The sequence below is a fragment of the Equus caballus genome, chromosome 3, assembly GCF_041296265.1.
Source record: "Equus caballus isolate H_3958 breed thoroughbred chromosome 3, TB-T2T, whole genome shotgun sequence".
NCBI classification, from domain to species: Eukaryota; Metazoa; Chordata; class Mammalia; order Perissodactyla; family Equidae; genus Equus; species Equus caballus.
The window spans coordinates 124459881-124487864 of NC_091686.1; the positions used below are offsets into that span (position 1 = coordinate 124459881).

At 47.1% G+C, this 27984-nt stretch overlaps 1 protein-coding gene across 2 annotated transcripts; it reads left to right on the forward strand.

Annotated features, from left to right (window-relative positions):
• Positions 1-450: 450 nt before the first annotated feature.
• Positions 451-27530, forward strand: SLBP (stem-loop histone mRNA binding protein). Of its 2 annotated transcripts, none has more exons than XM_023638530.2 (8): positions 451-805; positions 904-1020; positions 5027-5131; positions 8253-8312; positions 8583-8720; positions 9374-9523; positions 10675-10756; positions 26627-27530. In XM_023638530.2, exons 1-8 carry the CDS (start codon positions 747-749, stop codon positions 26639-26641), a joined length of 726 nt encoding a protein of 241 aa, XP_023494298.1. In that variant the 5' UTR covers positions 451-746; the 3' UTR covers positions 26642-27530. The 2 variants fall into 2 exon arrangements, with proteins under 2 accessions (XP_023494298.1, XP_023494297.1); XM_023638529.2 differs by lacking the exon at positions 26627-27530 and adding an exon at positions 14547-15477.
• Positions 27531-27984: the final 454 nt, after the last annotated feature.

Sequence of the window (27984 nt, forward strand, 5' to 3'; positions counted from 1 at the left end):
CAGCGTGCTTGCTGCTCTCACGGTGCTGCCGACCTGACGTTTCTAGGAAAGTGGTGCATGTAGCCGGCTGAAGCATGACAAATGGGGCCGAGGGCGCGGAGGGCCCGTAAGTGCAGGCGGGGCCGGGGGCGCGGAGGGGCCGTGGGCGCGGGCGGCGTCAGCGCGGGAGGCGGCAGAGCCCAGAAGGGACCGGCGTTCGCGGCGCGGGCGTCTCAGCGCGAACAACTTCCGGCTGAAACTGAAGACAGCGCTCCGCGCGGCCTGACGCTGCCGGCCGCCTCCCCTTCCGGGTTCCCGGTTCCCGCCAGCGCGGAGGCCGCCCCCGCCGGGCCGACCAATCGGAGGCCGCCCCGGCCTGACCAATCGGAGACGCGCCGTCTGCCGCCTCCCAACGCCCGCGTCGCGCGCCTCCGAATCTCCCGCCAATACCCCTCCCCCCGCGGGGCGCGCAGGTGGCGTCGGCGGGCTCGGTGCCGGCCGCCTCACGCCTCACGCCCCTTCCTCGCGGCCTCTCCTCCGTCCCGGCCGGCGTCCCCCTCCGGCGGCGGCGTCCGCGCCGCGCTCGCGCTCCCGCTCCCGCGCCGGCGGGCTCCCCGCAGGGGCCGATGGTCGCGCCCGGCGCGGCGCGGGAGCGCGGGGGCGGGGCCCGCGGCGCATAAAGGCGGCCGGGGCGGGGCGCGCGCGGTCTGTCAGCGCCTGCCCCGGAGCAGCGCGGACCCCTACTCGCGCCCCGCACGCCGCGCGCCATGGCCTGCCGGCCGCGAAGCCCGCCCCGGGGCGGCAGCCGCTGCGACGGCGACGCCAGGTGAGGCCGGCCGCGCGCCGGGGCGTCCGCGGGGTCGGGCGGGTCGGGCCGGGCGGGTCCTTGGGCCGCTCCCCCCTGACGCAGCCTTTCGTCGGCAGCCCGCCGCCCCCCGCGAGATGGAGCCTCGGCCGGAAGCGCGGAGCCGACGGGAGGCGCAGGAAGCCCGAGGACGCCGAGGGCCCCGCGAGGCCGGCGGGCGACCGCAGACCCGACAGGTGGGCCGGCCTGGCTCGCGCGGGCGCCTCCCGGCGGGGCGAGCATCGGGCCCGGGGCGGGACGCGGCCTGCGGGGCTCCCTCCCTGGCTAGTCAACGCGCCTGCCCGTCACCCCCCCCCCCCCCACTAACCACCGCCTGTGGGTTACCCCACCCCTGACTAGCCACGGCCTGTGGGGCACCCCACCCCCGACTAGTCACAGCCTGTGGGGCCCCCTCCCTGGCTAGTCAACGCGCCTGCTGGTCACCCCCGCGACTAGCCACGGCCTGAGGGGCACCCCACCCCCGACCAGTCACAGCCTGTGGGGCCCCCTCTCTGACTAGTCAACGCGCCTGCCCGTCACCCCCCCCCCACTAACCACCGCCTGTGGGTTACCCCACCCCCGACTAGCCACGGCCTGTGGGGCACCCCACCCCCAACTAGTCACAGCCTGTGGGGCCCCCTCCCTGACTAGTCAACACGCCTGCTGGTCACTCCCCCACTAGCAACGGCCTGTCAACCCCCCCACTAGTCAACACGCCTGCCCGTCACCCCACCACTAACCACGGCCTGTGGGGTACCCCCACCCCCCGATTAGCCACGGCCTATGGGGCCCCTCCCTGACACTAGTCAACGCACCTGCTGATCACCCCCCAACTAGTCACAGCCTGTGGGGACCCCCCTACTAGCCAGGGCCTGTGGGTCACCCCCCCGACTAGTCAACGTGCCCGCTGGTCCCCCCCCCACTTGTTACGGCCTGTGAGTCACTCCCCCCACTAGTCAATGTGCCTGCTGATCACCCCCCACCACTAGCCACTGCTTGTGGGGCACCCCCCCACTAGTCACGGCCTGTGGGTTACCCTCGCATTAGTCAACGGGCCTGCCAGTCACACAGCCCCCCACGCTGACTAGCCACTGCTTGTGGGTCACGACCCCCCCACTAGTCACGGCCTGTGGGTCACCCCCCCACGAGGGCACCTGTGGGTTGTCATCATCACCCCTCTCCCCAGCTAGTTAAGGTCTGCAGGTCACCACCCTGACTAGTTAGGGTGCCTGTGCCTCACACCACTTGATCAGTTATGGTTCCTGTGGGTCACCACCTTGGCAAGTTAGGTCACCTGTACCTCACCACGCTTGGCTAGTTAAGGCACTTGTTATCTCACCACGCTTGGCTAGTCATGGAGCTTGTGTTTTACAACACTTGACTAGTTAAGGTGTCTATGCCTCATCACACCTGACTAGTTAAGATGCCTGGGCCTCACTATACTTGACTAGTTAAGGTGCTTGTCTGCCATAACATGACTGAGGTACTTGAGGAGCCCGTGATGTGTCCCAGTGATAGGTGTCAACGAAAACTGGCTTCAACCTCAGTCACTCAGTGAGCCCTGTTGTGTTCTGGGAACGGCATCCTGAGCTACTGTGAACTTCTTAGAATGTTCCAACGCAGCTAGTCAGGTTGGCCTTTAACGGTCAGCTTAGAGAAGTTAGGTATCACACCAGAGTCGTAAAAGGTGGACACCAGGATGCAAACCAAGGTCTAAGCTTCAGGTTCCTCTTTCTGTCCTGACGCTCCCCAGGTACCCTTCACTGCAGCGTTTATGTGTGTTTGAGCATTTTCTAGGTAGGGCAGAGTGTTGGGGAGGTCGAGACACCTGCCCAACAAGATTTCCGTTTTTGTTGTGCCTCTGCCCTAGCGTGGGTGGGTCAGCAAGTCAGACGAGGTATTTCAGAGGGACGAGGAGTGGCTGAAGAAAACAAGCGGGAGGTGATGGTGGTGAAGGCTGGCGTGCTGTTCAGAGCCCGTGGTCAGGGAAGGCCTCTGTTGGGGGACCTTATGTGTGGTGACTGGGATGAAGTGGGAGGTGGTCTCTGTGAGGATCTGAGTGCCACAGCCCTCAGGTGGGGACATATTTGGCCTGTTTGAGGACTGACTAGAGGAGGATAAAGGGTGGGGGGGGCAGCTAAGTTCAGGTGAAGGGAGTGCTGAGAAATGGATGGTTCAGGATAGACTTTTTAAAGCAGGACTCGTACTTGCTGATGGGTTGGGGGGCTGAAGAGATGAGTCAAGATGATTCCAATTTTTTAGGCTTGGACTCCTTTGTCACTTGTGGAACCATTTATCAGGATGAAGAGGGTGGGGATGGAGCAGACCTGGCATGGGGAAGGAATCAGTGGTTAGGTCTAAGAAACTTCTCAGATGAGCAGGAAATATCAAGAAGTTAATGAGATCTAAGAGTCTGAATGGAGGAGGCCGCTCGCCTTAGGCACAGACGTGAGTTATCAGCGTATAGGGATGGCTTTTAAAGATTTGAGACTAGGGGAAATTATCCGGGAGGAGGTGTGAGTGTAGGAGAGGGCCTGTACAGCCCTAGGGCTAGATGTGAAGAGAAGGTAATCAAAGGTCATCACTGAGATCAAGCTCTGAGCCCTCCAAGTGGTCTCTCTTTTAGCTGAAGATAATATGTTAAATCGTTATATTGTTTTAAAAGTTCTTTGTATCCCCATGAGTACCCTTCTAGCTCACCAGTCAGCCACCTAGGCCTCCTTATTTTTCTAACATGGCAGGAAGGCTCATGTCCTAGGCCCTGTACACCTGCAGTTTGCTCTGTGCATAATGCTTTTCTCCCCACAATCCCCTGTGGTGATGAGTGGGGAATGCACGCAGGTACCTGGTGAGTAGAGCCAGCTACGTGTCCCTCACAGCATGCAAGGAGTAGTCCTTTTGGAGGGAAGTTAGTTCAGTGTGTAAAGTAAGTTTTGTTTTCCATTTGAGCAATTTCCCCAAAAGTACTCTTGTCCTAAGGTAGGGTAGGTGGTGAATATAATCTGCCTAATCTAAGAAATAGGTTTTAGTTCCACCAAAAGTATTTTTTATTATACTACCAAAATATGAGATGTAGCAAAACATCATTTGTAAGCACCTTGTAAAAGTTCAGGGATCTGTCACGGCTGGGAGACCCATCCATGAACCTCTTGATCTGGTTGTCCCCTGTATCTGACACAGTTATTGAGTCAGTTTAACCTTTGGTTCATTAATTTGATTTCAGACCCTGCCAATTATTTTTAGACTCTGGAAATTTACTTTTAAAAATCCAATTTGAGTTTCTCTGGGTGGGGTAACCAGAAGGGAAGAAACGATAATTGTGTAAAAGGATTCTTCACTTGCTGTTGCAATTGCATTTTCAAAGCAGGTCATTTGGTTTGCAGCTGGAATATATAAGGTTGCTTATTGTTGTAGTTGAAGTTAGTGTCTAGTTTTGATATACCAGTGGTGGCCAATAGAAAACTGAGGAGAAAAAATAAAAATGTAAGTTTACATCTAATCTACAAATAACAGACATACCAGAAATTCTAAGTGCCAGAATTCTTGGCGTCAAGCCTTATGTTTCAAGTTGCCTGATATTGACTAAAGATGTCCTTGAGTTCTAGATAAAACTGAGCTCCTAGATTGAGTTAACCCAACTTTGGCAGAGAGGTACCTTTACTAGTGGACTGTCCTACTGCAGCAAGGATTCCCATGTATATTCTGCCCTCCATTTTAATTACAGTGTGATATATTATTGTTAATTGTGTGCATTTAGAAGTAAATAGTAGCCACTATTTATTAGGTACCTTTTATGTGCCAGTCACTCTGCTTAGCGTTAAGCATGTGCTATCTGAAATCTTTTTTAAAATCCTGAAAAAAATAACTTCTCATTTTGAAAATAAAAGAACAAGTTGTATTAGGCACCTTCTCGGTGCTGATGATATCTCATTGACTTTGTCTGCCTATCTCCCAGTGGTCCGTGTCCTCATGATTTAGCAAATGCAGGCACATGGTGGATGCACAGAAGTAGCTTATTGAATGAAGCCCAGAGAGGCTTTCAGCAAATTGCCCAAACTCAGTGAGCTAATAAGTTACAGAGCAGAGATTACCCTGGAGCCTATTTCCTTGGCACTTTCCAAACAACCTCTGAACGTTTCTTGATGTGTGATTTGAAAGGAAACTGAAAGTGTGGTTCCAATGTGCATTTTTGTTTTATTGCAGCTTTACCACTCCTGAAGGCCCTAAGCCCCGTTCTAGATGTTCAGACTGGGCAAGTGCAGTTGAAGAAGATGAAATGAGGACCAGAGTTAACAAAGAAATTGCAAGGTATACATTTCAGACCACTTTGAAATGTTATCCATCGTCTTTTTAATTATATATTAAATTGAAAGTATGTCTTAGAGTAGTGGTTCTTAGAGGTCTGGTCCCCAGCCCAGCAACATCAGCAGTTTCTGGGAACTTGTTAGAAATGCAGATTCAGCCGGCTCTGTGGCCGAGTTCGTCCGATCTGCTGCGGCGGCCCAGGGTTCGGATCCTGAATGCGGACGTGGCACTGCTCGTCAGGTCACATTGAGGCGGCATCCCACATCCCACAACTGGAAGGACCTGCAACTAAGATACACAACTGTGTACTGGGGTGGCGGGGGGAGTTTGGGAAATAAAGCAGGGGAAAAAAAAAAAAGATTGGCAACAGTTGTTAGCTCAGGTGCCAATCCTTAAAAAAAAAAAAAAGGAAGATTGGCAACAGTTGTTAGCCTAGGTGCCAATCTTTAAGGAAAAAAGAAATGCAGATTCTCAGGCCCCTCCCCAGGCCTGCTGACTGGGAAACTCCAGGTGGGGCCCAGCCATGTTTTAAGAAGCCGTCCAGATGAGTGTGCGCAGTGAAGTTTAAGCACCACCGTCTTAGTGGCTGTCCTTCCGGGACGGCAGTAGGTGGGAGGTGGTACTGCTGGATCGCAGAGGACAGCCATGATGTGCTCTAACCTACATGCTGGGCGCGCTCACCCCAGCAAAGTGCGTGGAGGTGCTCTCCTCAGGTAGCATACTCTTGACTGACACCTGGCTAAGGTAATAGCTCGGAAATGCCAGAGCACAGGGAGGGCTCTCTCACTTGGGGTCTGTGAACTTGCACTTGTACCCAAAATTGTTGTGTGTATCCAAGTTCTCACCAACTCCAAGCCACTTCCCTGATTCATTACGGATCTGATGGTGCGTCCTTAACCACTACTTACCTCCCTTGATTAATTCTTGTGTTTTTAGGCTTTTCTCCCCTTTGATATCTGCCATCTAACCCAGCTGAATGAACTTAGAGTTAAAATATTGTGGCTCTTAAGTAGTTGAAGTATGTTGAACCAAGACTCCGTTAGTTCTTAATTCTGATGAGAAAATGTGTCCTCAGTGTCAAGCAGGGCCAGACTGCCTGCTCTGCCTCTGCAGTGGTTGGTAGTCTTTATAGTTGCCTCCTTTGGAAAGGCACGGGCACACAAGGGGGTTGGTTATGATCACTCAAGGGGCCACTTAATTTCGTTTAGGCATCAAAATGTATGTGTATGGGTAGGTTGTATGCCTGGGTAGAAAAGGTGGACTGGGAGTTGACAGACGTGGCCTCCAATGTTTTGAATGAGTTTTATTTATCTAGATCTTGATTTTTCCAACTGAAGTTAGGATGTTTGACTTGGTCTATGCAGTTTCTGTGTTCTACTCACAAGGCTCATCATAACTCTCAGCGTACCTATCTGTCCTGACCCCCGTCACCCCTTGCCAAGTACCTTCTGCAGCTCTTAGGCCACACGGGGAGACCCCTGTCTGTTGTGACCCTCTTGTCTTGACCCTCCTGTTGGTGGACCCCTCTTTTTTTCCTCAGTTGTCTCTGAAAATTGTCCTCTTTTGCAAAACAGGCCTGCTCTGTTTTGGGTCACTCTGTTGATTGCACCGTTTCTGATCGAAAGCTGCTGGTTTTAGAAACACCCAGGTGATTTGACCTGCTGAAGATGGTGGTCTGCCTTACTTCCCACCAGGAAGGGGGGTGTGAGAATTCAGCTCACTGTACTTCAAGGAGGGTAACACACACTACACATCAGCTGTCTGAAAATTTGAGAATGGGTTTGTCACACGTAAAGCCAGTCTTTGTCAGCTGGGGTTCTAGAGAGCATGAAGCCTGCAAAAAATGATTTGAGGGACTAGTTTCTCAGTTCTCACAGGATGGTACATAATCAGTGCTGTTCCACGTACACAGGAAATAACTTAGTTCGTTACTTTCTGATGTCCAGACTGCACTGGATGCCACAGCAAACTTGAGAGAGGTACAAGAATTTTAGATTTTTGAAGGAGACACAGTGATCTGGACATCTTTTAGATACTTGCATGAACTTCTAGCTTGAGATGGTTCATGGTTTCAGTGTTAGCTTGCAGTATGCTCCTTTGGTGACATACCTTTGCAAAGCTGGGTTTTGGTAGTTCTGTGATAGAAGGCAAATGCCTCATGAAGTCCGTGAGGCGCAAGACAGGGTGGGGGATGTTCATTCTCTTTTCAAGATCAGAGAAGGTGAGCAGTGCCCATCAGGCACACATGTCCCATTAATAAGTAATTGTGGTATTAGAAATAAACTTTTTAAATTCCCACGTATGTTTATTTTTTTCAAAAGGCTACAGGGTTTTGGGGGTGTAAATTTCAAGGTTGTTTGGATCTCACTACTTAAACTGAAAGTGTTAGGGTGTCTTTGGCCCAGAGCCCTCTGCGGTACAGACAGTGGCGCCTGAGGGCATTGAGGGAGGAGTGTTCTCTCTCAGCCTGGTTGCTTTAAGCACTATGTGATCTGGGCAAATAACCTTTATCTTCTTATAAAAGAAGGTGACAGAGGGAGGTTGAAAATACAGTCATGTGTCACCTAACATTTTGAGAAATGTGTTGTTAGGGGATTTTGTTGTTTTGCAAACATCATAGAGTGTACTTACACAACCTAGATGGTATAGCCTACTACACACCTCAGCTACGTGGTACTAATCTAATGGGACCACAGTCGTATACGTGGTCCATTGTTGACCACAACATCATTATGGGATGTGTGACTGTAAGAGAAACAACATGCTGTTACCCTAATCCACTTACCCAGACCACACCTCTCAGGAAGAAGGCTATTCCTAGTGGCTGTCTTTTAGCTCTAAGAGCATTAAATGTTAACTTTTTTTTTTCTTTTCTGCTTTTTCTCCCCAAATTCCCCCAGCACATAGTTGTATATTTTAGTTGTCAGTCCTTCTAGTTGTGGCATGTGGGACGCCGCCTCACTGTGGCCCAACAGACAGTGCCGTGTCTGCACCCAGGATCCGAACTGGCAAAACCCTGGGTTGCTGAAGCGGAGCATGCGAACCTAACCACTTGGCCACGGGGCTGGCCCCTAAGTTAATTTGTATACGTTTTTAAAAACAGCAACATTTATTTTGTTCCCAGATATAAAAGAAAACTCCTCATAAATGACTTTGGGAGAGAGAGAAAATCATCATCGGGAAGGTAAATGCCATAGAAATGTTTCTTTTCTAATTGTGAACACAAAATACTGGTTGTCTCAATAGCATCTACTGACTGATTAGTCTGTTCTTCACTGATAGGAAATATTGTATCATGTACTAAATTCCCCTATATACAAAGGTTCTGGAGTGTTCTGGGGTTAATATGGTTTGGAATCTAGAGGACAAATACTCCTTCATTATTGTGTTTCAACATTTTCTTTCATAATCTTAATTGGGAGGCTTGTTCAGTTGTTAATTTCATTTTCTTCAGTTCTGATTCAAAGGAGTCTATGTCTTCAGTGCCAGCCGACTTAGAGACGGATGAAAGTGTCCTGATGAGAAGACAGAAACAGATCAACTATGGAAAGAATACCATTGCTTATGATCGCTATATCAAAGAAGTCCCAAGGTAGTCTCGTTGCATTGGCGTGTCTTGATCAAGTCGTGTGGCATTGTAGTCTAGAGAGTTGCTTACAGGGCAAATCTGATTCTGGGAATAGTTCACACCTGCTAAGAACTGTTTGTTAATGACTTTCAGGTGCTTAGGTAAATAAATAAGAATGATTGGTGACTGAAAAACCAAGGACATGAAGATTTTAAAACGTAACATTTTCATAGTTTAGAATTGTTAGGTAACATTTTAGTCCTCAAGCAGTCTTGTAAATGGAAAGTTATTAAAATACATGATGGGAAAAAAAGTCAAGTTCAAGTCACATATTGTGAAGATGTTACTGGAGAAAAAATGAGCATTGCCCCATTTTGCACAAGCAGCATGCTCTTGCCTGTCATGCTTCCTCACACACATAAAGATACAAAGAAGGCTTTAGAGAGTGCATCAACTTCTTGGCAGAATTGGGATTCGTGTGTACTTTTCTGGAGCACAGATTGCAAAAGAATAGTAGAGTCAGAGGTAGTGCTTTCTTATACGTGCCTTTGCTCAGTTTGTACAATCTCAGTTGATTGATAACTTTTTAATAACACTGATCTCAGAGTTTGGTTGTCTTCACACTAATGCGCACATGTGAAGGGCTTGTGCTAGGGTAATCTTTTTCTCTCCCGCAGACACCTTCGACAGCCTGGCATTCATCCCAAGACCCCCAACAAATTTAAGAAGTATAGTCGACGATCTTGGGACCAGCAGATCAGACTCTGGAAGGTGGCTCTGCATTTTTGGGATCCTCCAGCTGAAGAAGGATGTGATTTGCAAGAGATGTATGTCTTCATTGCATTCTTATCCTCGACTTCTGAGATGCGTGTGGTGACTGACATCGCTCTGTCACTTGTGTGGCAGGTTGTTGTGGTGTCAAGTCTCCCTGGGAGTGCTCAGGGAGCAGAGCAGCCAGTTATCACAACTGCTTGTCTGTTTTCTCTGTGCAAGTGTAAAAAGCTGGCCGGGTGGGCTCTGGAGGGAGGGGTGTGCTTTCTGGATTGGATTTGCTTTTTGTGGCTAGAAACAATAGAGCTTAGCAAACCTAGAAATAAGTGGGTTTTTGTTGGTTTTTAAGATAAATATTCTAAAAAGTATTGGAGTAATTGAACTATGGAAATTAAAGGCCTTTTCTTTAATGAAGGAAGCCTTTTATCTTTTCATTATTGGTTTTTAAATTTGTGTCTAGTTGCAAAGATCAGGCCTGAATTTTTGCCACATCGTTAGGATTCCGGTTAAACAAGGAGGTGGAACAAATGGTCTTGCACTTACCTCCCTCTGTGTGGTATCTCTTCTCATCTCCTCTGTTCACCTGAGCCTCTCTCTCTCTCAGAGACACATTTATTTGTTCAACAAATATTTGAGTTTCTGCTTTGTGTTGGGGAAATTTATTAGGAACTGTCATGTTTGAAGCAGTTCCTAACATGGTTTTACAAATTTGGCCTCACGGATGTCGTACTGATTTTTTTCCAGTGTGACACTATTGTCGCATTCTCTTTATAAGTAGAAAATTGGAAAAATGAATGATGATGTGTACTGTGGTTTGTTGCAGTGTTCATCTCATTCCCCCCAAATTGGTCTTATTATTGATGCTTGTACTTACAAGGATGCTCGTGGATGTGTATAAGTAGTTTCTCTGCAGTTGAGAATGGGCTGCTTGTGGTGCGCCCTGAACCAGGCGAATGTTTTCGCCTGCAGTGACTGCCACCAGCTTTACATCTGTGATCAATTTGCAGCGGTTCAGTGCGGCACATGGGGAGTCACTGAAAGCTGTTCCGTCCTCAGAGAGCAGAGGAGACACGTGTCTGTCCTCCTGGGGCAGCGTGGTGTTGATGGCGTTTGTTTTAATGAACAGACTTGGAGAACTTTCCTGTGCCCCGTGTCTCCTGGCTGTGTTAGGTGGTGACTGACACGCCTGTTTGGCTTCACTTCACAGACATCCTGTCGACCTTGGGGAAATGGAGACGGAATCCGTGGACAGCAGCTCTGAGTCCCAGGCGAGCTCTCAGGATAACTTCGTAAGTACCTTTCCTCGGTTCTCTCTCTTAGTGTGGGTGCTTCAGGTTAGTTGTTGACAATATATGCCACTTTAGAAACTGAAGTTTAAGCCGAAGTTTGATTCTAGTGCTTATGAAAAAGGGACTCCTTACCCCTTTCTCTAACATCATCGAAATGTCAGATTTGATGGAGTTGCTAGGTAGTGGCCTTAATTTAAGTTTTCGTTCAGTCCAACTAACCAGTCCTACCATTTCCATTTACACGTAAAAAGCCTTTTCCCCTCTGGTTCCAGCGTCTTCACAAGCATTGTCACTAGCATTAATTTTAGGCTGTATACAATTTGTGCTGGTGAATTGCTAGTAGAGGAATCATCTGCTAATTGTTAATAAATAAAGGAATGCTTTGTGCCTAGGAGTTTTCCCCACATTTGCCAATTTAAAAAAATTACATGTTTTTGAGAAAAAACTTAAGATTAAAAGCAGCGTACAGAATTGCTTCATCTCCATTTCTGTAGTCACTGGTTGGGTGCATGTTCTCCAGATTTTTCTGCATGTGTACAAGCAAACACACATCAGCAGTTTACAATAAAAGGGTCCTTTTATTTTATTTATTTATATTTTTTTGTGAGGAAGATTTGCCCTGAACTAACATCTGTTACCAGTCTTTCTCTCTTTTTTTTTCCCCCCAAAGCCTGAGTACATAGTTGTCTATCCTAGGTGTAAGTCATTCTGGTTCCTCTATGTGGGATGCTGCCACAGCATGGTTGATAAGTGGTGTGTAGGTCTGTGCTCAGGATCTGAACTGGTGAACCCCAGGCTGCTGAAGCAGAGCGTGCGAACTTAACCACTTGGCCACAGGGCTGGCCTCCCTTTTATTTTATAAACGAGACTACCCCAATATTTACATAGGGAAATATCCAGCATATTAAGTGAAAAAATAGGTTAAAACCTATAGAACACAAATATTTGTTGTGAAGTACTCATCCTTTATATAAGATCATCCTGTACTGTTTGAACAGTTCAGAAGCTTATAAAACAAACGTTTATAGTTGCCTTTTCCTGCTCTCCTTTGATCTGTGTCACTCCTGGTGAGCCTGGTTTATGTCCTTCTAGTCTCGTGGAACATCTGCACACCACACACTCTTGTTACTGACAGTGTGTCACTGAGAGGTTAGAAATAACATAAATGTCCAACAATAGAGGAATGGTAAAATTATGTTGTTGTTATAAGGAATACAACTGTTACAGATTGGTTTTGAAGACTAATGACATGGGAAAATTGTTGAGATAAATAACAGGATATTTAATGAGAGGATGATCCTAGTTTTGTGGAATTTACACATAGGCAGGACTAAAAAGAAACCTATGAAGATCTCAGCAGGTCATATCCTCAGTTTGGATTAAGATTAACCCTTGTCCCGTCTCAAGAAATAGATTCTGAACATGCCACTTGCAGTATCAGAAGTTAGAGGGAGATGCACAGGCCTGAGGGGCCAGGGAGGGGGCTGAGACTGCACAGTTGTGTGCAGGGAGCCAGACCTTAAAGATGAGAGGCAGGGGTCCTGGTGGGAGATGCTGGGGGCAGCCACAGGGAGGGGTGGCTCAGAGACAGCTGGATGTGCAGAAGGAGGAGAGAAGGCTGGGTGAAAGTAGGTATTTATTTAGTACAGTGGACACCCAGTAGACAGAGACTGTCTGTCTGTCCCAGTGTGTGTTGCTTAACTGCTCAAAAGCAAGCTGCAGGGTGGTGGAGCTTCACCACTGAACACTGGACACAGCCACGATACAACTATCGTGCCCAAGAAATGTAACATTGATAATGTGCTGCTGTCTAATAAACAGTCCATATTCAGGTTTGTCAGTTGTCCCAATAATGTCATTTTTACGAATCTTTTTTTTTTTTTTTGAGGAAGATTAGCCCTGAGGTACTGCCAGTCCTCTTTTTGCTGAGGAAGACTGGCCCTGAGCTAACATCCATGCCCATCTTCCTCTTTATACATGGGACGCTTACCACAGCATGGCTTTTGCCAAGCGGTGCCATGTCCGCACCCGGGATCCGAACCAGCGAACCCTGGACTGCCTAGTGGAATGTGCCAACTTAACCGCTGTGCCACCGGGCTGGCCCTTTATGGATCTTTTTGATCCAAAATTTAATCAAGGATTATGTGTTTAAATTGCTGTGTCTCTTAATATCCTTTAGCTTAGAATAGTCTACCTACCTTTCCCCACTGACATTGACTTTTTATTTTGAAGAGTTCAGGCTAGTTTTTGTAAAGTGATATATTCCTCAATTGGGAGTTGTCATATTGTTTCCGTAAGAATTAGACTCAGGGGCCGGCCCCATGGCCGAGTGGTTAAGTTCGTGCGCTCCACTTCGGCAGCCCAGGGTTTTGGTGGTTCAGATCCTGGGCAGGGACATGGCACCGCTCGTCAGCCCATGCTGAGGCGGTGTCCCACAGAACTAGAGGCACTCACAACTAGATTATGCAACTATGTCCTAGGGGCTTTAGGGGAAGAAGAAGGAAAAAAAAGATTGGCAACAGATATTAGTTCAGGTACCAATCTTAAAAAAAAAAAAAGAATTTGATTCAGAGTAAACACTTTGGGCAAGAATATTTCGATGCAGGGGTGGTGTATATCAGTTTGTCCCACTATTGGTAATGTTAAATTTATAATGTGACTTGGGTGGTATCAACCAGATTTCTCTATTGTAAAAATAGAACTCTTTTTTAACATTGATTTAGAACTTTGGTTTTAGGTCATATAAACATACTTCATCTGGTTTAAACTCCCTAAGTTGTAAACTGACATTTGAATGTATGACCTTCCAGTTAAACTTTTTTTTTTTTGGTGAGGAAGGTTAGCCCTGAGCTAACAGCCATGCCCATCTTCCTCTTTTATGTGTGGGATGCTGCCACAGTATGGCTCAATGAGCGATGCATAGGTCTGCGCCCGGAATCCAAACCCACAAACTCTGGGCCGCCAAAGCAGAGCACGTGAACTCAACCACTGTGCCACCGGGCCAGCCCCTCAGTTAAACTTTTTCAATGAAAAAAACAAAACCTGTTCATTAAAGCAATCCAGAAATATATTGAACTAAACGCTGTCACCTCCTGTCTTGAGAGTCACTGTTCAGCCTTGCCTGGGCCTTCAGCATGCGTTCTTAGAGAAGGTGTACATGGCGTACACATCTGGACTTTGTGTTCTTATACTGGGCCTTGTAAATAGTATGTACTGTCCCTTTGATGGTATAATTATTAGGATCCCTGCTGAGCCGAAGTGAATGCACAGACCTTGACGTGCATTCTCTCACATGGTTCCTGGAAGTTGTGGGCTGTAGGAAGCGGCCCCCGTTTTTGAGGTGAGATAGGCTCGGCCCCAGTGCTAGAGCTGAGCCGGGTCTGCCTCGGTTTGATGTGGTTCTGCTTCACAAGTCCCAGTAGGTGACAGTGTGCATCTAGACTACACAGCAGCTCCTGTTAGAGTTGAGTGGCTGCGGCTCAGAGGCCTTCAAGGGTCAAGTGGTTCCTCATTGTAGGGGGTGAGGGGCAGTGTTAGTGGATAGGAGTCGACACATCCAGCTGAAGTAAAGTTTGATGTTATCCTTCAATTTTAGCTAGCTAATTGCTTTGGATTCTGTCTTGTGTGTTCCAGCATTCATAGACCCTTGCTGGTAAGGATCGGTCTGGGTCCTGGGGCACTGTGGGTGTAGGAAGCGGCGCTCAGTCCCTCGGTGGGGCTTAGCAGCCTTGTGCTTAGTGCCTTCTGTATGTCTGAGGAACTAGCCATGACCTGGGCTTCTGTTTTCTAGGATGTGTACTCTGGCACACCCACCAAAGTTAGACACGTGGACTGCCAAGTGGGGGACGAGTTTGATTTGGAAGCTTGTCTAACTGAACCCTTGAAAGACTTCCCGGCTATGAGCTAACTGGGGCCACCTGGAGGCCACTGAGAACAAGACTTGCCTCCACCTGTCTGGGTGGAGGGCCAGCCAAGCATGTGTCGTGCATCGTAACTGGATGGTTTCTGTTAATAGTTCGTTATCTCATGGTGAATTGTTATTCTTGCCTTATTTTCTTAAGAAACATTAATTTTATGTATAGTGAGTGTATTTTGCATGTTTTAACTTGTAAATGGAATTAAATCCAAGAAAAATTGAACTTGAAGCAATCTTGCAACAAACTTAATTGCTTAATTCCTACCATCTTTTAAGCTAACCTGACAAGCATATTTTAACTGGTTTTCCACAAGTATTTTAGATATTAAGTTGCCACTTACCAGATGGCTGGTTTGGATTTAACCATATATTCATGGGACCAAACTAGCAGCAGCTTTCTTTGAAGCATTCTCAGAATCAGACACCTTTAATATTTTCATGGAAACTTAATTTTTGGCCTTTCATCAATATGTCAAGGTGGCTTTTTTTTCCTCATATAGAGCACTGAATAGTCAAAGACGTTAAATTGAGCTGTTAATGGATTTTATGTAAGTTATACAGTCTTAATTTGGTACTTGTAAATAGCACTCAGTAGGCCTTCTACCCATAATACTCCGAGTTAAGGCAGCAGGATTTAGAAAGAACTTTTTTTTTTACAATCGATTTTCCATGTAAAATTGCTGTAAATGATAATGTGTACAGATTTCTGTTCGAATATTCAATTGTAAACTTCTTGTTAAGACTGTTATGTTTCTGTTGCTTTTGTATGGAATGACATTGCAAAAATAAAAAGAAAAGAACCTTCTTTAACTGATTTATTACATTGCTGGATGGGCTAACTGCCGTGATTCCTGTGTTTGGAGGGTTCGAGTCAGCATCTGACTTGATCATGTGGCGCTGGAGAGGATGGTGCATGGTGGTGAAAGAGTCATGACCAGACTCATCAGGCCCACCGCACCCTGTGAGGGGACCTCGTTTGATAGGTTCAGAGCTCCAACGTGGGATCTGGTTCGAGCTGGAGCCAGATGCAGAGCTCGGGTCAGTGCCGGGCCCAGCCACATTTGATGTGTGCTTTCCTTAGACCCAGGGTCTTCTGGTTGAAGGAAGTGGATGCCTGGCAGACTTACATAGGAAGCCGGGGACCTAGGCTTGATGCTTATTGAGCAACTAGAGTGACAGGGCCTTTCTCTGTCTCCTGAGACAGACCAGGGCTGCACAGTCTACCCTGGAGCCCAGTGAGCACTGGACCTGGGTCCCCAGGGTCTGCCCTGCCCATGGCGTGCCTTCCGCAGTCATTCACTTGGACGCTCACAGCTCTCCTGCAGACCTTGCCACCAGCCACGGCCATGGGCACACGCCCCAAGGACGCTCCCTCGGAAGTGATGCTGAACTCACTTCAAGCAAGGGATGAGCTTTGGCAACTTTGTTCAAGTTGTTTCAAAAGGGCAGAAACATTTCTTGCTCATTTAACACATTTGTTGAACCCATACTGTGTGTCAGGCACAGTCTAGCAGTCATTGGGGACACGGAGGAGACTGAGTGTCCCAAAGTCTGCAGTCACACTCTAATGGGGACAGAAGACAACATACGGTATCAGATTAAAGGGTAAGAGTAGAGAAGGCTGTCGGATGTGGGGAGTGGCTGGGTGGTGGGAAGTTGCAGTTTTTACAGGGCAGTTGGGAGATACCTGATAAGGTGGCATCTGAGCAATCGGGTGCTCTCGGGGGAGAACATTCAGCCCAGAAGGCAGCGAATGCAAAGGCCCTGAAGTGGGAGTGTGGTGAATAGACTGCCAACCAATCCTCAAGTGGGGGAGAGACTTTGTAGCTGGGCAGTGGGCAGGAGTTGAAAGGACCTTGAGAAAGCCTGAAGAGCTGTGAGGAGAGTGCTAGCTGGTGCCTTGGGGCTTTGAGGAGACTTCCAGTGAGGGTTGGTGGGAAGGTGTGGGAATACTGGGAACTGCACCAAAGCAGACCCTTACTCTGTAGTGACAGGAAGTAGCAGTACTGTTGCATGCGGTGTGGTGGTGGGAAATAGAAAGTATGACTGATGGACGGGGTGATGTAGGTAAGGATTTCCAGGCAGAGCGCTGACGGCACCTCTGGCTTCCTGCTGCTTCTGAAAGGCAAGAATAGAATGCAGTCTGTACAAAGGCTGAATATCATAATGTACACCTGAAACTCACAGTGTTAAAGGCTAATGTGACCTCAATAAAATTGTTAGAGTAATATTAAAAACCTTGTGGCAATAGACTGGTGATGTTTACACAAAACCGTGACTGTAATTAATGCCACCAAATGGTACATTTAAAAGTGTTTAAAATGGCAAAATTTGTTATATATATATCTTACCACAATAAAATAGGTAAATAAAAGGCGAGAGTAGAGAAGCTAAAGGAAGGAGTATTTAACATGAAGGAGTGGCACTTACTGGTCTCAATTATTCTCAGCCTTTCCAGATGGCAAACAAGGCTAACATTAAAAAATGGCTTTGAAGCAAAGATCAAATCCAGAGGACAGCCAGGAAGACGATCTATAATGAAGCTGAGGCTGTGGATGGAAAATGCTTTGTTAAGAATTTAGGATGTTGACAGCCTTTCCATCAAACAATAAGACTTCTAAGAAGCTTAAGAGCTTGTCCCTCAGTAGAAGCCCCAAACAGAGAAGGGCTTATTTGAGGAGACCTGTGCATGTGACTTTTGTCTAATGAATTGAACCCCAGTAAGATTCACAGGAGACTCAAAGCTTTTGAAAGAATTATATTGGCAAAAACTGCCAGTTTGGACTGAAAGGGACAGGCAGTATGAAATGAAAGAAGACTTTGGACCCTCAGGATTCTACTGGCAGGAAGCAGGCTGAGAAAACTACACAGCTGCAAACACAGGCTACGTTTCATGGAAAAAGAAAGATAATTCAGAGGGCGGGACTAGAAGTCCAGAGGCAGAGCCAAGAAGCATGGAGAACAGCTGATGGAACTGCCGTGGCCAGTGCCTCCCATGTGCCTCCCCTCTCTGCCCGCCCATCTTTGGACAGAGTGTCTGTAGCACTTACCCCAGGCCTGGCCCGTTGTCCACTGTGTGGGGATGTGGCGGGGGCGGGGGACAAAGGGCAGATAAGTTGTCTCCTTAGTTCAGGGTCTTCAGACTGAGAGCAGCTCCACACCAGGAGCTGTGCTTATGGAACTCCATCCGAGGAGAGCCAATTTCAGTGACGAGATTCTGGACTTAGGGCTGGTGCTGTAGTGGAACGAGACTTGGATTCTTTGGGAGGACTGTAAATAGTGTGTGGCCCTGCCAGAGGGTGGACTGGGTGGTCTTACAGCAGGGCGAGGAGCCTGGGCTGGCTGGAGGAGGGGGCAGTGATGGGTGAAGTTGGGGTTGGGGTGTGTCACAGTGTGGACTACAGCTTTCCCCTGGGTGAGGCAGCAGCCGCGGAGGTCTTAAGCAGAGGCTGTGATATCTGACTCAGGGTCTGGAAGAATCACTCTGGCTCTTAGCTTTTGCTTCACATTTAAATTCTTGAAATGTTCTTAAGCACCAAGGAAATCAATCTTCAGACTTTAGTTCTTGCCTTTTAATGCTGTTAACATAATCTAGTATTTTCTGTATGTGTTACAAATAACCATAGGCTAGGATTGAGTTGTCTTTATTCTTGACTCTTGTACATCGAACCAAGAAGTGTCAGAACTAAATTAAGTTTGTCCAACATGATTAATTCTTCACAGTTCCAGGCTGATTGCTATCTCGTTCCCCTTGCTAATTCATTTTCCTATCTTCCTGTGTATAGACGTGGTCAGCTTATCAGGGTTGTCATCCTACATCCCCCAACTTACTTTTTTCCATGCATTGTGAAGCCGTTCTTGTTTCTTGCTGGTCCATCAGGATCCTGTCCTCCAGGTGCTCTTTTTCAGCACTTCTGCCTTCAAGTTGCTGATTCCGCTATCCTTTTGGTGGGGAGATGTCGACAGAGCCTGCCAGGTGAGTCAGCAGCCTCTGCCTGAACCAGAAGCCTGCACTTTTGGCTTTCTGGACCCGTGAGGGTGGCTCTTCTGATTAACGGAGAGGTTACAGGATTGTTTTTTTCCCCACGTGGGCAAGTTTGAAAGGTCTGCCAGGTAAAGTCACGTTACAGTAGTTGGCAAACCGGAAGCCACTTGCAAATGGATGTGTTAGCTGTCTTCTTTGGACTTGGGTTGGCTCTGTGCGTATTTGGGAGGAGGGGAGAAGTGAGCCTTTTTGATCATCAGTCTGCATATTAACTTTGTGTTTAAGAATCTTGAGGGTTTTTTGTTTTGGGTTTTGTTTTGTTTTTTGGCTTTGTTGTCATTGCTGTTGTTTTGTTTGCTTTTTAACATGCAGGCTTTAATTGGACCTAAGCCACTTTGTAAAACTTGCACTTCAAAGATGCATGTAGAGTCTTCCAGAAAAAGACCCCCTCGGAATAGGAGCCCGGAAGCAGAGTCTTCAAATGTTGGCACGAAGGGCTCAGTGGCTGGTGTTCCACCAGAGGCGCCGACTGTGTGCGGTGCCCCTAGAGCGCACTGCCTGGCCTGTGGAGTGCGGAACACAGACCTGCCATCCAATCCCGGCTCTTAGCTGTGTGATGGGGCCTTCACGTCCCCGTCTAGAAAACTGGAATAATAACGTCTACCTCATAGGATGGCTTTAAGGATTAAAGGAGAGGATGAATGCCACACGCTTAATAATGCTCCATAACGGCAGCTGTTATGGTTGCTGAGGGCCCCATTTAAAGCGTTGACAAAGCCCTGCACGTCCATTAATTCCTTCACTAACAGGGAGCATAGGGATGGGCTTCAGGCAAGAGTAATAACAGCAGGCACTTAGGAAGTGGGAAGTCCACTACAGAGGCTTAGCTGCTCCACGGAGGCCCAGATGTGGTCGGGTCTCCCAGGGAGGGGTCCTGAAGCCCTGCCCAGTGCATGCTACTCCCCCATGTGAACACCAAGCTGTGCGAGGGCCATGTAGTATGTCCCCCAATGACCCCGAATGTGATTTTGAAAAGGGTTTTCGGGTGTGACAGCCATCAATGCACTTGCTGTGCTCTTTAGGGAAAAGGCAGAATTTGAGTCTCCAGAGCCACCTCCCTCCCCTCCTTAGGAAGAAGTGCCAAGGAGAGGCTGCCGTTGGTAAAGGCAGGTGGAGCAAGGCTGTATTAGTTATCTACTGCGGCATAACACATTTCCCCAAAACTTAGTGGCTTATGAGAACGGTATTTATTGTCTCAGTTTCTGTGACTTAGTTGGGTCCTCTCATTCAGGCTCTTCAAGGTGTGGCTGGGGTCTCCTCTGAAGGCTCAACTGGGGAGGATCCATATCCAAGCTCACTCACGAAGTTGTGGGCAGGATTCAGCTCCTCACAGGCTGTCGGCCAGAGATCGCCCTCCCTTCCTTACCAGGTGGGCTTCTCCATATGGCAGCTTGCTTCATCAGAGCAAGCAGGCAGAGAGAGCAAGAGCGAATGCCAGCAAGAAGGAAGTGACAGTCTCTCATTACCTGATTTTGGAAGTGACACCCTGTCCCTTTTGTTGGTTAGAAGCAAGTCACTGGCCAGCCCACTCTAAGAAGAGGGGATTACACAAGAGTGTGAGTACTGGGAGCGGGCCCGTTGGAGCAGTTTTAGAAGTCAGACCACTGCAGAAGCCCTTTCTCCTGAGCAAGGGGACATCCTTAGGCACACCTCTGAACTGCAGCCTGAATCTCACACGGCACAGAGTTAACTTAGAATGTCCCTCAGACTGAAAGGTCAAGTACAAAATTACAAAACTTGTAGAAAGTCGTGGGATCGGGGGCTAGACAGAGTTCTTAGACTTGGCACCAAAAGCATGATCCATCAAAGGAAAGTTAAACTGGACCTCATCAAAATGAAAAACTTTTGCTCTGCCAAAGACCCTGTTAAGCGGATGAGAAGGCAAACTGCAGACTGGGAGAAAATCTTTGCAAACCACATGTCTGACAAAGGACTTGTATCTTTAATATATAAAGAACTCTCAAATCTCAACAGTAAAAAAAAAATCCAATTAGAAAAAGGATAAAAGACATGAAGAAACATCTCACAGAACAGGATGTGCCAACGACTGATGAGCACATGAAAGATGGTCAACATCGTTGGTCATTAAGGAAATGCAACTGAAAACCACCCGTCAGAATGGCTAACGTAAAAAATAGTGAGGACACCAAATGCTGGTGAGGACTGGAAGAAACTGAATCCCTCATGCATTGCTGGTAGGAAGTAAAATGGTACAGCCACCCTGGAAAATAGTTTGACAGTTTCTTGAAAAACTAAACATGCAACTGCCATATGACCTAGTAATTGTACTCCTGGGCATTTATCCCAGAGATGAAAACATATGTTCACACAATCTGTGTGCAAATGTTCATAGCAGTTGTATTTGTAACAGCCAAAACTGGGAACAACCCAGATGTCCTACAACGGGCGAATGGTTAAACAAACTATGGTACATTCATACCATGGGATTCGACTCAGACTCAGGGCAGCACGCGGGATCCCACAGGGATGGGCAGTGTCAGTGTCAGTGTCCTGGTCGGGATAGTGTACTGTAGTTTTGCAAGATGTTATCCTAGGAGGAAATTATCATTCATGAAAACTTTCCTGAAACATGAAAGATTTGAAACCACATATTGAAAGAGCACACCACATTCCTGAATATATTGGCCCAGAATGACCAACACCAAGACAGTCTAGCAAAATTACTGGAGTTTAAAGAAAAAGGAAAAAAATCCTTTGGGCATCTTGAAAAAAAGCACGTTATTTATAAGAGAAATATTAGCTTATCAGACTTTTTGACAATACTTTATGCCAAGAGATAATGGATTAATATTTTTAAGATATTTGCAGACAGAAAATGTGCGCCAGGGAATTTAAATCCAGAAAAATTGCTTTCAAATATAAAGGACTGTGAGACGAATAAGAGGAACTTCAACTAAATTGGAGTCAGGAAGGCCTGTAGGGGGAGCCCTCACACATCGTCAATCATACCTGCCAGGAGGAGACCAGGCCACTGCTGAAGGAAGACTTCTCTACCCACCTGGCAACAGCACAGCCAATGAGAAACACCACAGCTCAGCCAATGGGAAATGCCACAGCTCAGCCAATGGGAAGCCATGGCCGTGCTGAACTGTTCCTCTCCCCCAATGAACCTTCCTTTAGAAGAGGCCCCCCCCCACCATTTCTGTATAAAAGCAGCTCCCTCCTTTGTTCCCTGGATTTGTCTGTGGTTCACCAGAGCACGCACATTCTGAACTGCAATTCTTTTTGCTATTCCCGAATAAACTCATTCTGCGGATAAAATAACAGGGGAATTTGCTTTTTAAGTTGACAGGGCACAGAGAAATTATCTACATGGGAGAGCTCAGAATTCTGAGAACTTGTTCCTGTGAGCCCTTCTTAAGGAATCCACTGGAAAATGAGCTTCAGACAGCTAACATGATCGGAGACATCAATTTAAGCACTGACGATGGTGTTACATGTGCGTTAGCTGTAGGGCTAAGGCAAAGTGAGGCTAAGATGGAGCGAGTGCAGCATGGAGCAGCTGTATGCTCTGGTAACTGTTGAAACAGATAGGGGAGAATGGGAAACGTGCCACAAAAATGTTTCCTGTTTTTAGTGATCATGTTGTTGGTATTAGTATTGCTATTCTGATACTGTTGGGAAAACCAAATGAGTACTTATAGGATCTTCTGATCCTCACGTCTCCTGTGTCCTCCTCAGTGTGGGAGAAAGAAAACACGTGTAATAAGTGGAGAGGAGCTTCTGGAGCTCTGTCGTCTCGGATCTGTGTTTGTAATGCCAAGCTGGGGACCATCCAGATGTCCTTCAACAGGTGAGGTTAAACACACAGTGGCACCAGCAGATCGTGGATCCTACTCCGCAACAGAAAGGGATGAACTACTGAGACACGCAGCCCTGACAGGTCTCCAGAGAATCACGCTGAGCGAATAAAGCCCATCTACAGGGTACACATTGTGTGGTTCCTTTTATATAACATTGATGAAAAGACAGAATTATAGAAATGAAGAACAGTGGTTACCAGGGAGTCCGTATATATATTGTGCATCTAGATCTAATCTAATCCAGACCTATATCTAATCTATATCCATCTGTCTGTACGTCTATATTTATATCATCTTTAGCTCCCCTCTAGCTCTCTCAGCTGAAAGGTCTAGAAAAAGTGACCAAGCCACAGCAATGACCATCCCTTGACCCCATATTGTGGTCTTGAAATACCCTTTGTCACTGAAATCTGAACCTGTGAACCCCAGGCTGCTGAAGTGGAGTGTGCAAACTTAACCACTATGCTACTGGGCTGACCCCATTGATTTTTAATCAGCATATTTAGACCATTTGTATTTAATGTAATTATCAATATAGCTGGGTATCTACTATCTTGCTATTTATTTTCTGTATTTCTGTGTCCCGTCTGTTCTTTGTCCCTTGTTTACTTGTCTCATGCCTTCTTTTAGAGTATTTTTTTATTATTAGGTTTTAGCTCCACTTTTGGATTATTATTTGTATTTGTTATGTGTGTATTGGATTTGAATTGGAGATATCAATTTAAACTCTGGGATATTTTTCACACACACACACACAATTTCCTACCTCTGTCTTCTGAAAGGACCTGGAAGTAATGATAGCCCAACAGCAGCAAGCACGCTTGGTGCCCAGATCTTGGTTTCTAAATACCGTTCCCCACTGAAGGGACCAGGGCTCCGTGGAGAAATGGCTGATTCCAGGGAGGGAACGGTAGGTACAAGGTGGGCTGGAGCATCTTGCTGTGACAAAAAGTGAGAGTGTACACATCTCCCAACACAGGTGAGCTTTGAGGACATTATGCTAAGTGAACTAAGCCAGACACAGAAGACAAATACTATATGATTTCACTTATTCGAGGTACTTAGTCACAATCTAGAGACAGAAAGTAGAATGGTGGGTGCCAGGGCTGGGGAGAGAGGGGATGGGGGGTGAGTGTTTAGTGGGGGCAGAGTTTCAGTTTTGCAAGATGAAAAGTTTCTGGAGATGGATGGTGGAAATGTTTACACAACAATGTGAATGTACTTAATGCCACTGCACTATACACTTAAAAGTGGCTAAAAATGGTAAATTTTATGTATATATTTTATCACAATAAAAAGAAAGAAATCAAAAAAGTTGAAAAGACAATCCTCCGACTGGAGAAAAAATGTGCAATGCACATCTGATAGAGGCCTGACATCCAGGATGGACAAAGGACTCCTACACTTCAATAACAGAATGACAAACAACTGGTCAAAACAGTGACCAAAAGATCTGGTCAGACACCTCTCCAAAGAAGATATATGGGTGACAAACAAGCACATGGGAAGATGCTCAACATGAGCAGTCATCACGGAAATCCAGGTGCAAATCACAGTGGAACACCACTACACACCCACTGGGAAGGCTGCGATCAAAACACAGGAAACAGCAAATGCTGCAGAGGGCGTGCAGCACCCGGCGCTCCCACGTGTCGCCGGCGGGAAGGCACAGTCATACACCCGCTTTGGAAAACCGTCTGGCAATTTCTGATAAAGTTAAACACATATTTAGCACATGATGCAGCAATCCCACTCCTATGTATTTACCCAAGAGAAACGAAGATTTGCGTTCACAGGAAGACTTAGACACAGTGCTCGTAGCAGCTTTATTGTAACAGCCCTGAACCAGAAGCAGTCCAAATGTCCATCAGCAGGTGGATGCATAAGCAAACTCTGGCACACCCATGCCGTGGAATCCTACTCAGCAGTTAAAAGGAATGGATTACTGATACATGCAACAACCTGATGACCCTCAAAAGCATTATGCTAAGTGAAGTAATCCAGCAGAAAGACTAAACACCATAGGATTTCATTTATGTGAAACTCTAGAAAAGTCAAAACTATAGAAAGCAGCTTCAGTGATTGCGGGGGGGGGGCGGGGGGGGAGGGTGAATGTTAACGGCACAGGGGCACGGGGGAAGCTTTTCGGGGCCATGGAAATGTTCTATAGCTTGATTGTGCTGGTCGTTACCCAACAGTGTATGCTGTCCCAATTCATTGAGCTGGGTGAATTTTCCAGCATTCAGAAAGGTTTCCTCAGAGAAATTACCTGCTCGGGCACCCCTTCTATCTGTCCCCTCTGACCCGTCGTAGGTGACCAGCTGCTGCTTTCTTATTTATCCTTCCTGCAACACAAGCAGACAGATGTCTACTTTCTTATTTCCCCATCTTTCTTACACGAAAGGGAGCGTTTAGGGACACTCTTTTGCACTTTGCTTTCTCAGCTGACTGGCGTAGCTGGATGTCACTCTCCATCCCTTCCAGAGACCCTCCTCCTTCTTCCTGTGCCCTTTGGATGGTCGCACCACGGGTTCCTCCACCCATTTCCAAGGAGGTGCTTGTAGGTTGTTTCCAGTGTTTTGCACTGATGATAATGCTGCCTGGAGTGAACTTGCACAGCTGTATTTTGTGCACATTCAGGGTCAGTTCCTAGAACTGGGTTTGCTGAGGGTGAATCATATGTGATTGTGGAATCAGTACCAAGTCTCCCCTCCCAGGGTCACCAGTTGGCACTCCCACCAGCAGCGTCTCACAGGGCCTGTTGCCCTGCAGCCTCACCAGTGCAATGAGGTGTCAGGCTTTTCCATCTTTTCCAGGGACCTTGCAGGTGTAGGTGTGCCCTGGAGATTCTTGGCCACCTTTGGGGTGAGGACCACCCCATAGAGCAAAACAGGGGAGCACAGACCGAGCTTGGGATGAACAATCTGCTCTCCAAAGGCCTGTGTGGCTCTTGTCAACAGCAGGTGTCTGGCCGGTGTCTGTTCATCTGTCTTTCGTTGTGAGAAGCAAAACCCTTCCCATACATCTCACTGTATCGTCCCACCATCCTATTAGGCTTTCTTTTAAAATGCTCTTTTGTGTCTTTTCCTGGCTTTGCTGCATTGGCTGGTTTGTTTTCTTTTATCTTCTCTCCTCCCATCCTGATATCTCATCGGCGGAGCTGATGGTGGAGAGACAGGCTGGGGCAGGGCGCCTGGGCACCTCTGCACCTCAGTTTCCACGTCTGTAGATGGGGACAGCAATGATGACCAGCTCACAGTCAGGCTGAGAACTGACAAGGCTGTGCGTGTGAGGCCCTTGGAGCTCCCCGGGCAATGGCAGCTCCTGGTGTTCCTCCACGGCCCCTGCTGTGAGCCCGACTCCTTCCTTCAGCGCTGCATTGAGAAATACACGTGATGTGTGCAGAAAAGTATAGAAAATGACAGTGAGAGCCCCTGTACCGACTACAAGTTTTATCAAATCTTTGCCCAGATGAATTCCAGATCCTTTTTGTTTCTTTGTTTTTATTGAGGTGAAATTCACATAAAATAAAATGGACCATTTAAAGTGAACAATTCAGTGGCATTTAGAGCATTCACAGTGTTGTGTAACCGCTCCCTCTATCTAGTTTCAAAACATTCCCATCACCCCACCTCTGTTAGCAGTCATCCCCCATTCCTCTTGTCCCCCTGCCCCTGGCCACCATTAATCCACTTTCTGTCTCTGTGGATTTGCCTATTCTGGACATTTCATATCAATGGAATCACATGATACATGGCCTTTCATGTCTGACTTCTTTCACTCAGCATCTTGTTTCCGAGGTTCATCTGTGTCGTAGCGTGGCTCAGTCTTTGTTCCTTTTTAAGCTGGATAATATTCCATTACATGGACAGACCACATTTGGTTTATCCATTTATTGGTTTTTGGACATTGGGTTGTTTCTACCTTTTGGCTGTTGTAAACAAGGCTGCTGTGAACACCTGTGTTCCTATCCACGAACATGGCACACCTCTCCATTTTATTCAGGCATTCTTTAATCGCCTTCAGTAATGTTTTGTAACTTTCCCCATAAAGGTCTTATATAACCTTATTGTGTTCACTCCTAGGAACCTGATTTTTGAGAATGGCACTGTGGAAATTAACCAAAGAAACCTTAACTAAATTGGATTTGGGGAGGCCTGCAAGGGGAGCTCTCACCTCCATCACCCATCCTCAATGACACCAGCCAGGAAGAGAGGGTCCTGGCATCTTCCACAGGGGGTCTAACTACTTGAGGATGAAGGAAGATTTCTCTCTCCACCTGGCAACAGCTCAGCCAATGAGAGACGCCGCAGCTCAGCCAATGAGAGACGCCGCAGCTCAGCCAATGAGAGACGCCGCAGCTCAGCCAATGAGAGACACCGCAGCTCAGCCAATGAGAGGCCGCAGCTCAGCCCATGAGAGATGCCGCAGCTCAGCCAATGAGAAGCCATGGCCGCCTGAACTGTTCCTCTCCCCCCGCGGACCTTCCTTTAGAAGAGCCCCCCTCCCCCATTTCTCTATAAAAGCAGCTCCTCCTTTTTTCTGCACATTTGCGGGTGGTTTGCCACAGCATAGCATCCTGAACTGCAGTTCTTTTTGCTATTCCCGAATAAACTCATTTTGAGATAAAGTAACAGACAAATTGCTTTTTAAAGTTGACAGCACTTTTCAAAAAATTCCATCTTCTGTTTGTTGTATGTGAATAGAATCATAATGGATTGTTGTAGATTGATCTTGTTTCCTGCTCCCTTGCTGGATATTATAACCTATTCATTATCACACATTGTATATTTTCTTGGTATTTATATGTAGAAAACCATACTGGATATAGATAATGGCAGTTTCAGTTCTTCCTTTCCAATCCTTATAACGTATTTGTTTCTTGTCTTATTGTGTTGATGATGACCTATAGTATGTCCTTAAATTTTTAGTGACCATATTTGAACTTATATTTTTCTATCAGTGTTAAGAATGAATCCGTATCTATGATGTGCAGGGTGGTTATCTTTCATTTACTCCCTGGATCTGCCCTCCAGCCTTCTCCATCCTGCTCTGATCCATGGGGACTGTATCAGTGGGCTCCTCTGTCCTCTCGAGGACCAGGTGGGAGCCCAGCAGGAGGTGAGAGGAGGGAGGGGAGTGAGGTCAGGGTGTGTGCCCTTGGGCTGCCTCTTTCCTTCCTCTGTAGGAGGTGTCTCTCTGCCGGGGCTGGTACCCACTCCTTCTCCTGGTCTCTTTGGTCCTGGTGGTGGTGACAGTGCCAGAACACTGCACTCACCCTGTGGTTTCTCCACATCTGCCCATGCTTTGTAAATACTCTGCGGAGCATCCTGATTTGAGCATGCCGTGTGTTTATAACCTTTCTCTCATTTCCTGGATTTTGTTGAAAATATCCAGAATTTTAGTTACAGGCTGCGGTGGGCTGAAAGATAGCCACATCAAA

Coding starts and splice junctions, on each gene's coding strand:
- SLBP (XM_023638529.2), top strand. CDS start 747: ATGGCCTGCCGGCCGCGAAGCCCGCCCCGGGGCGGCAGCCGCTGCGAC. Junction 8,313..8,582: donor AGAAAATCATCATCGGGAAG/GTAAATGCCATA, acceptor CATTTTCTTCAG/TTCTGATTCAAAGGAGTCTA. Junction 10,757..14,546: donor CGAGCTCTCAGGATAACTTC/GTAAGTACCTTT, acceptor TCTGTTTTCTAG/GATGTGTACTCTGGCACACC.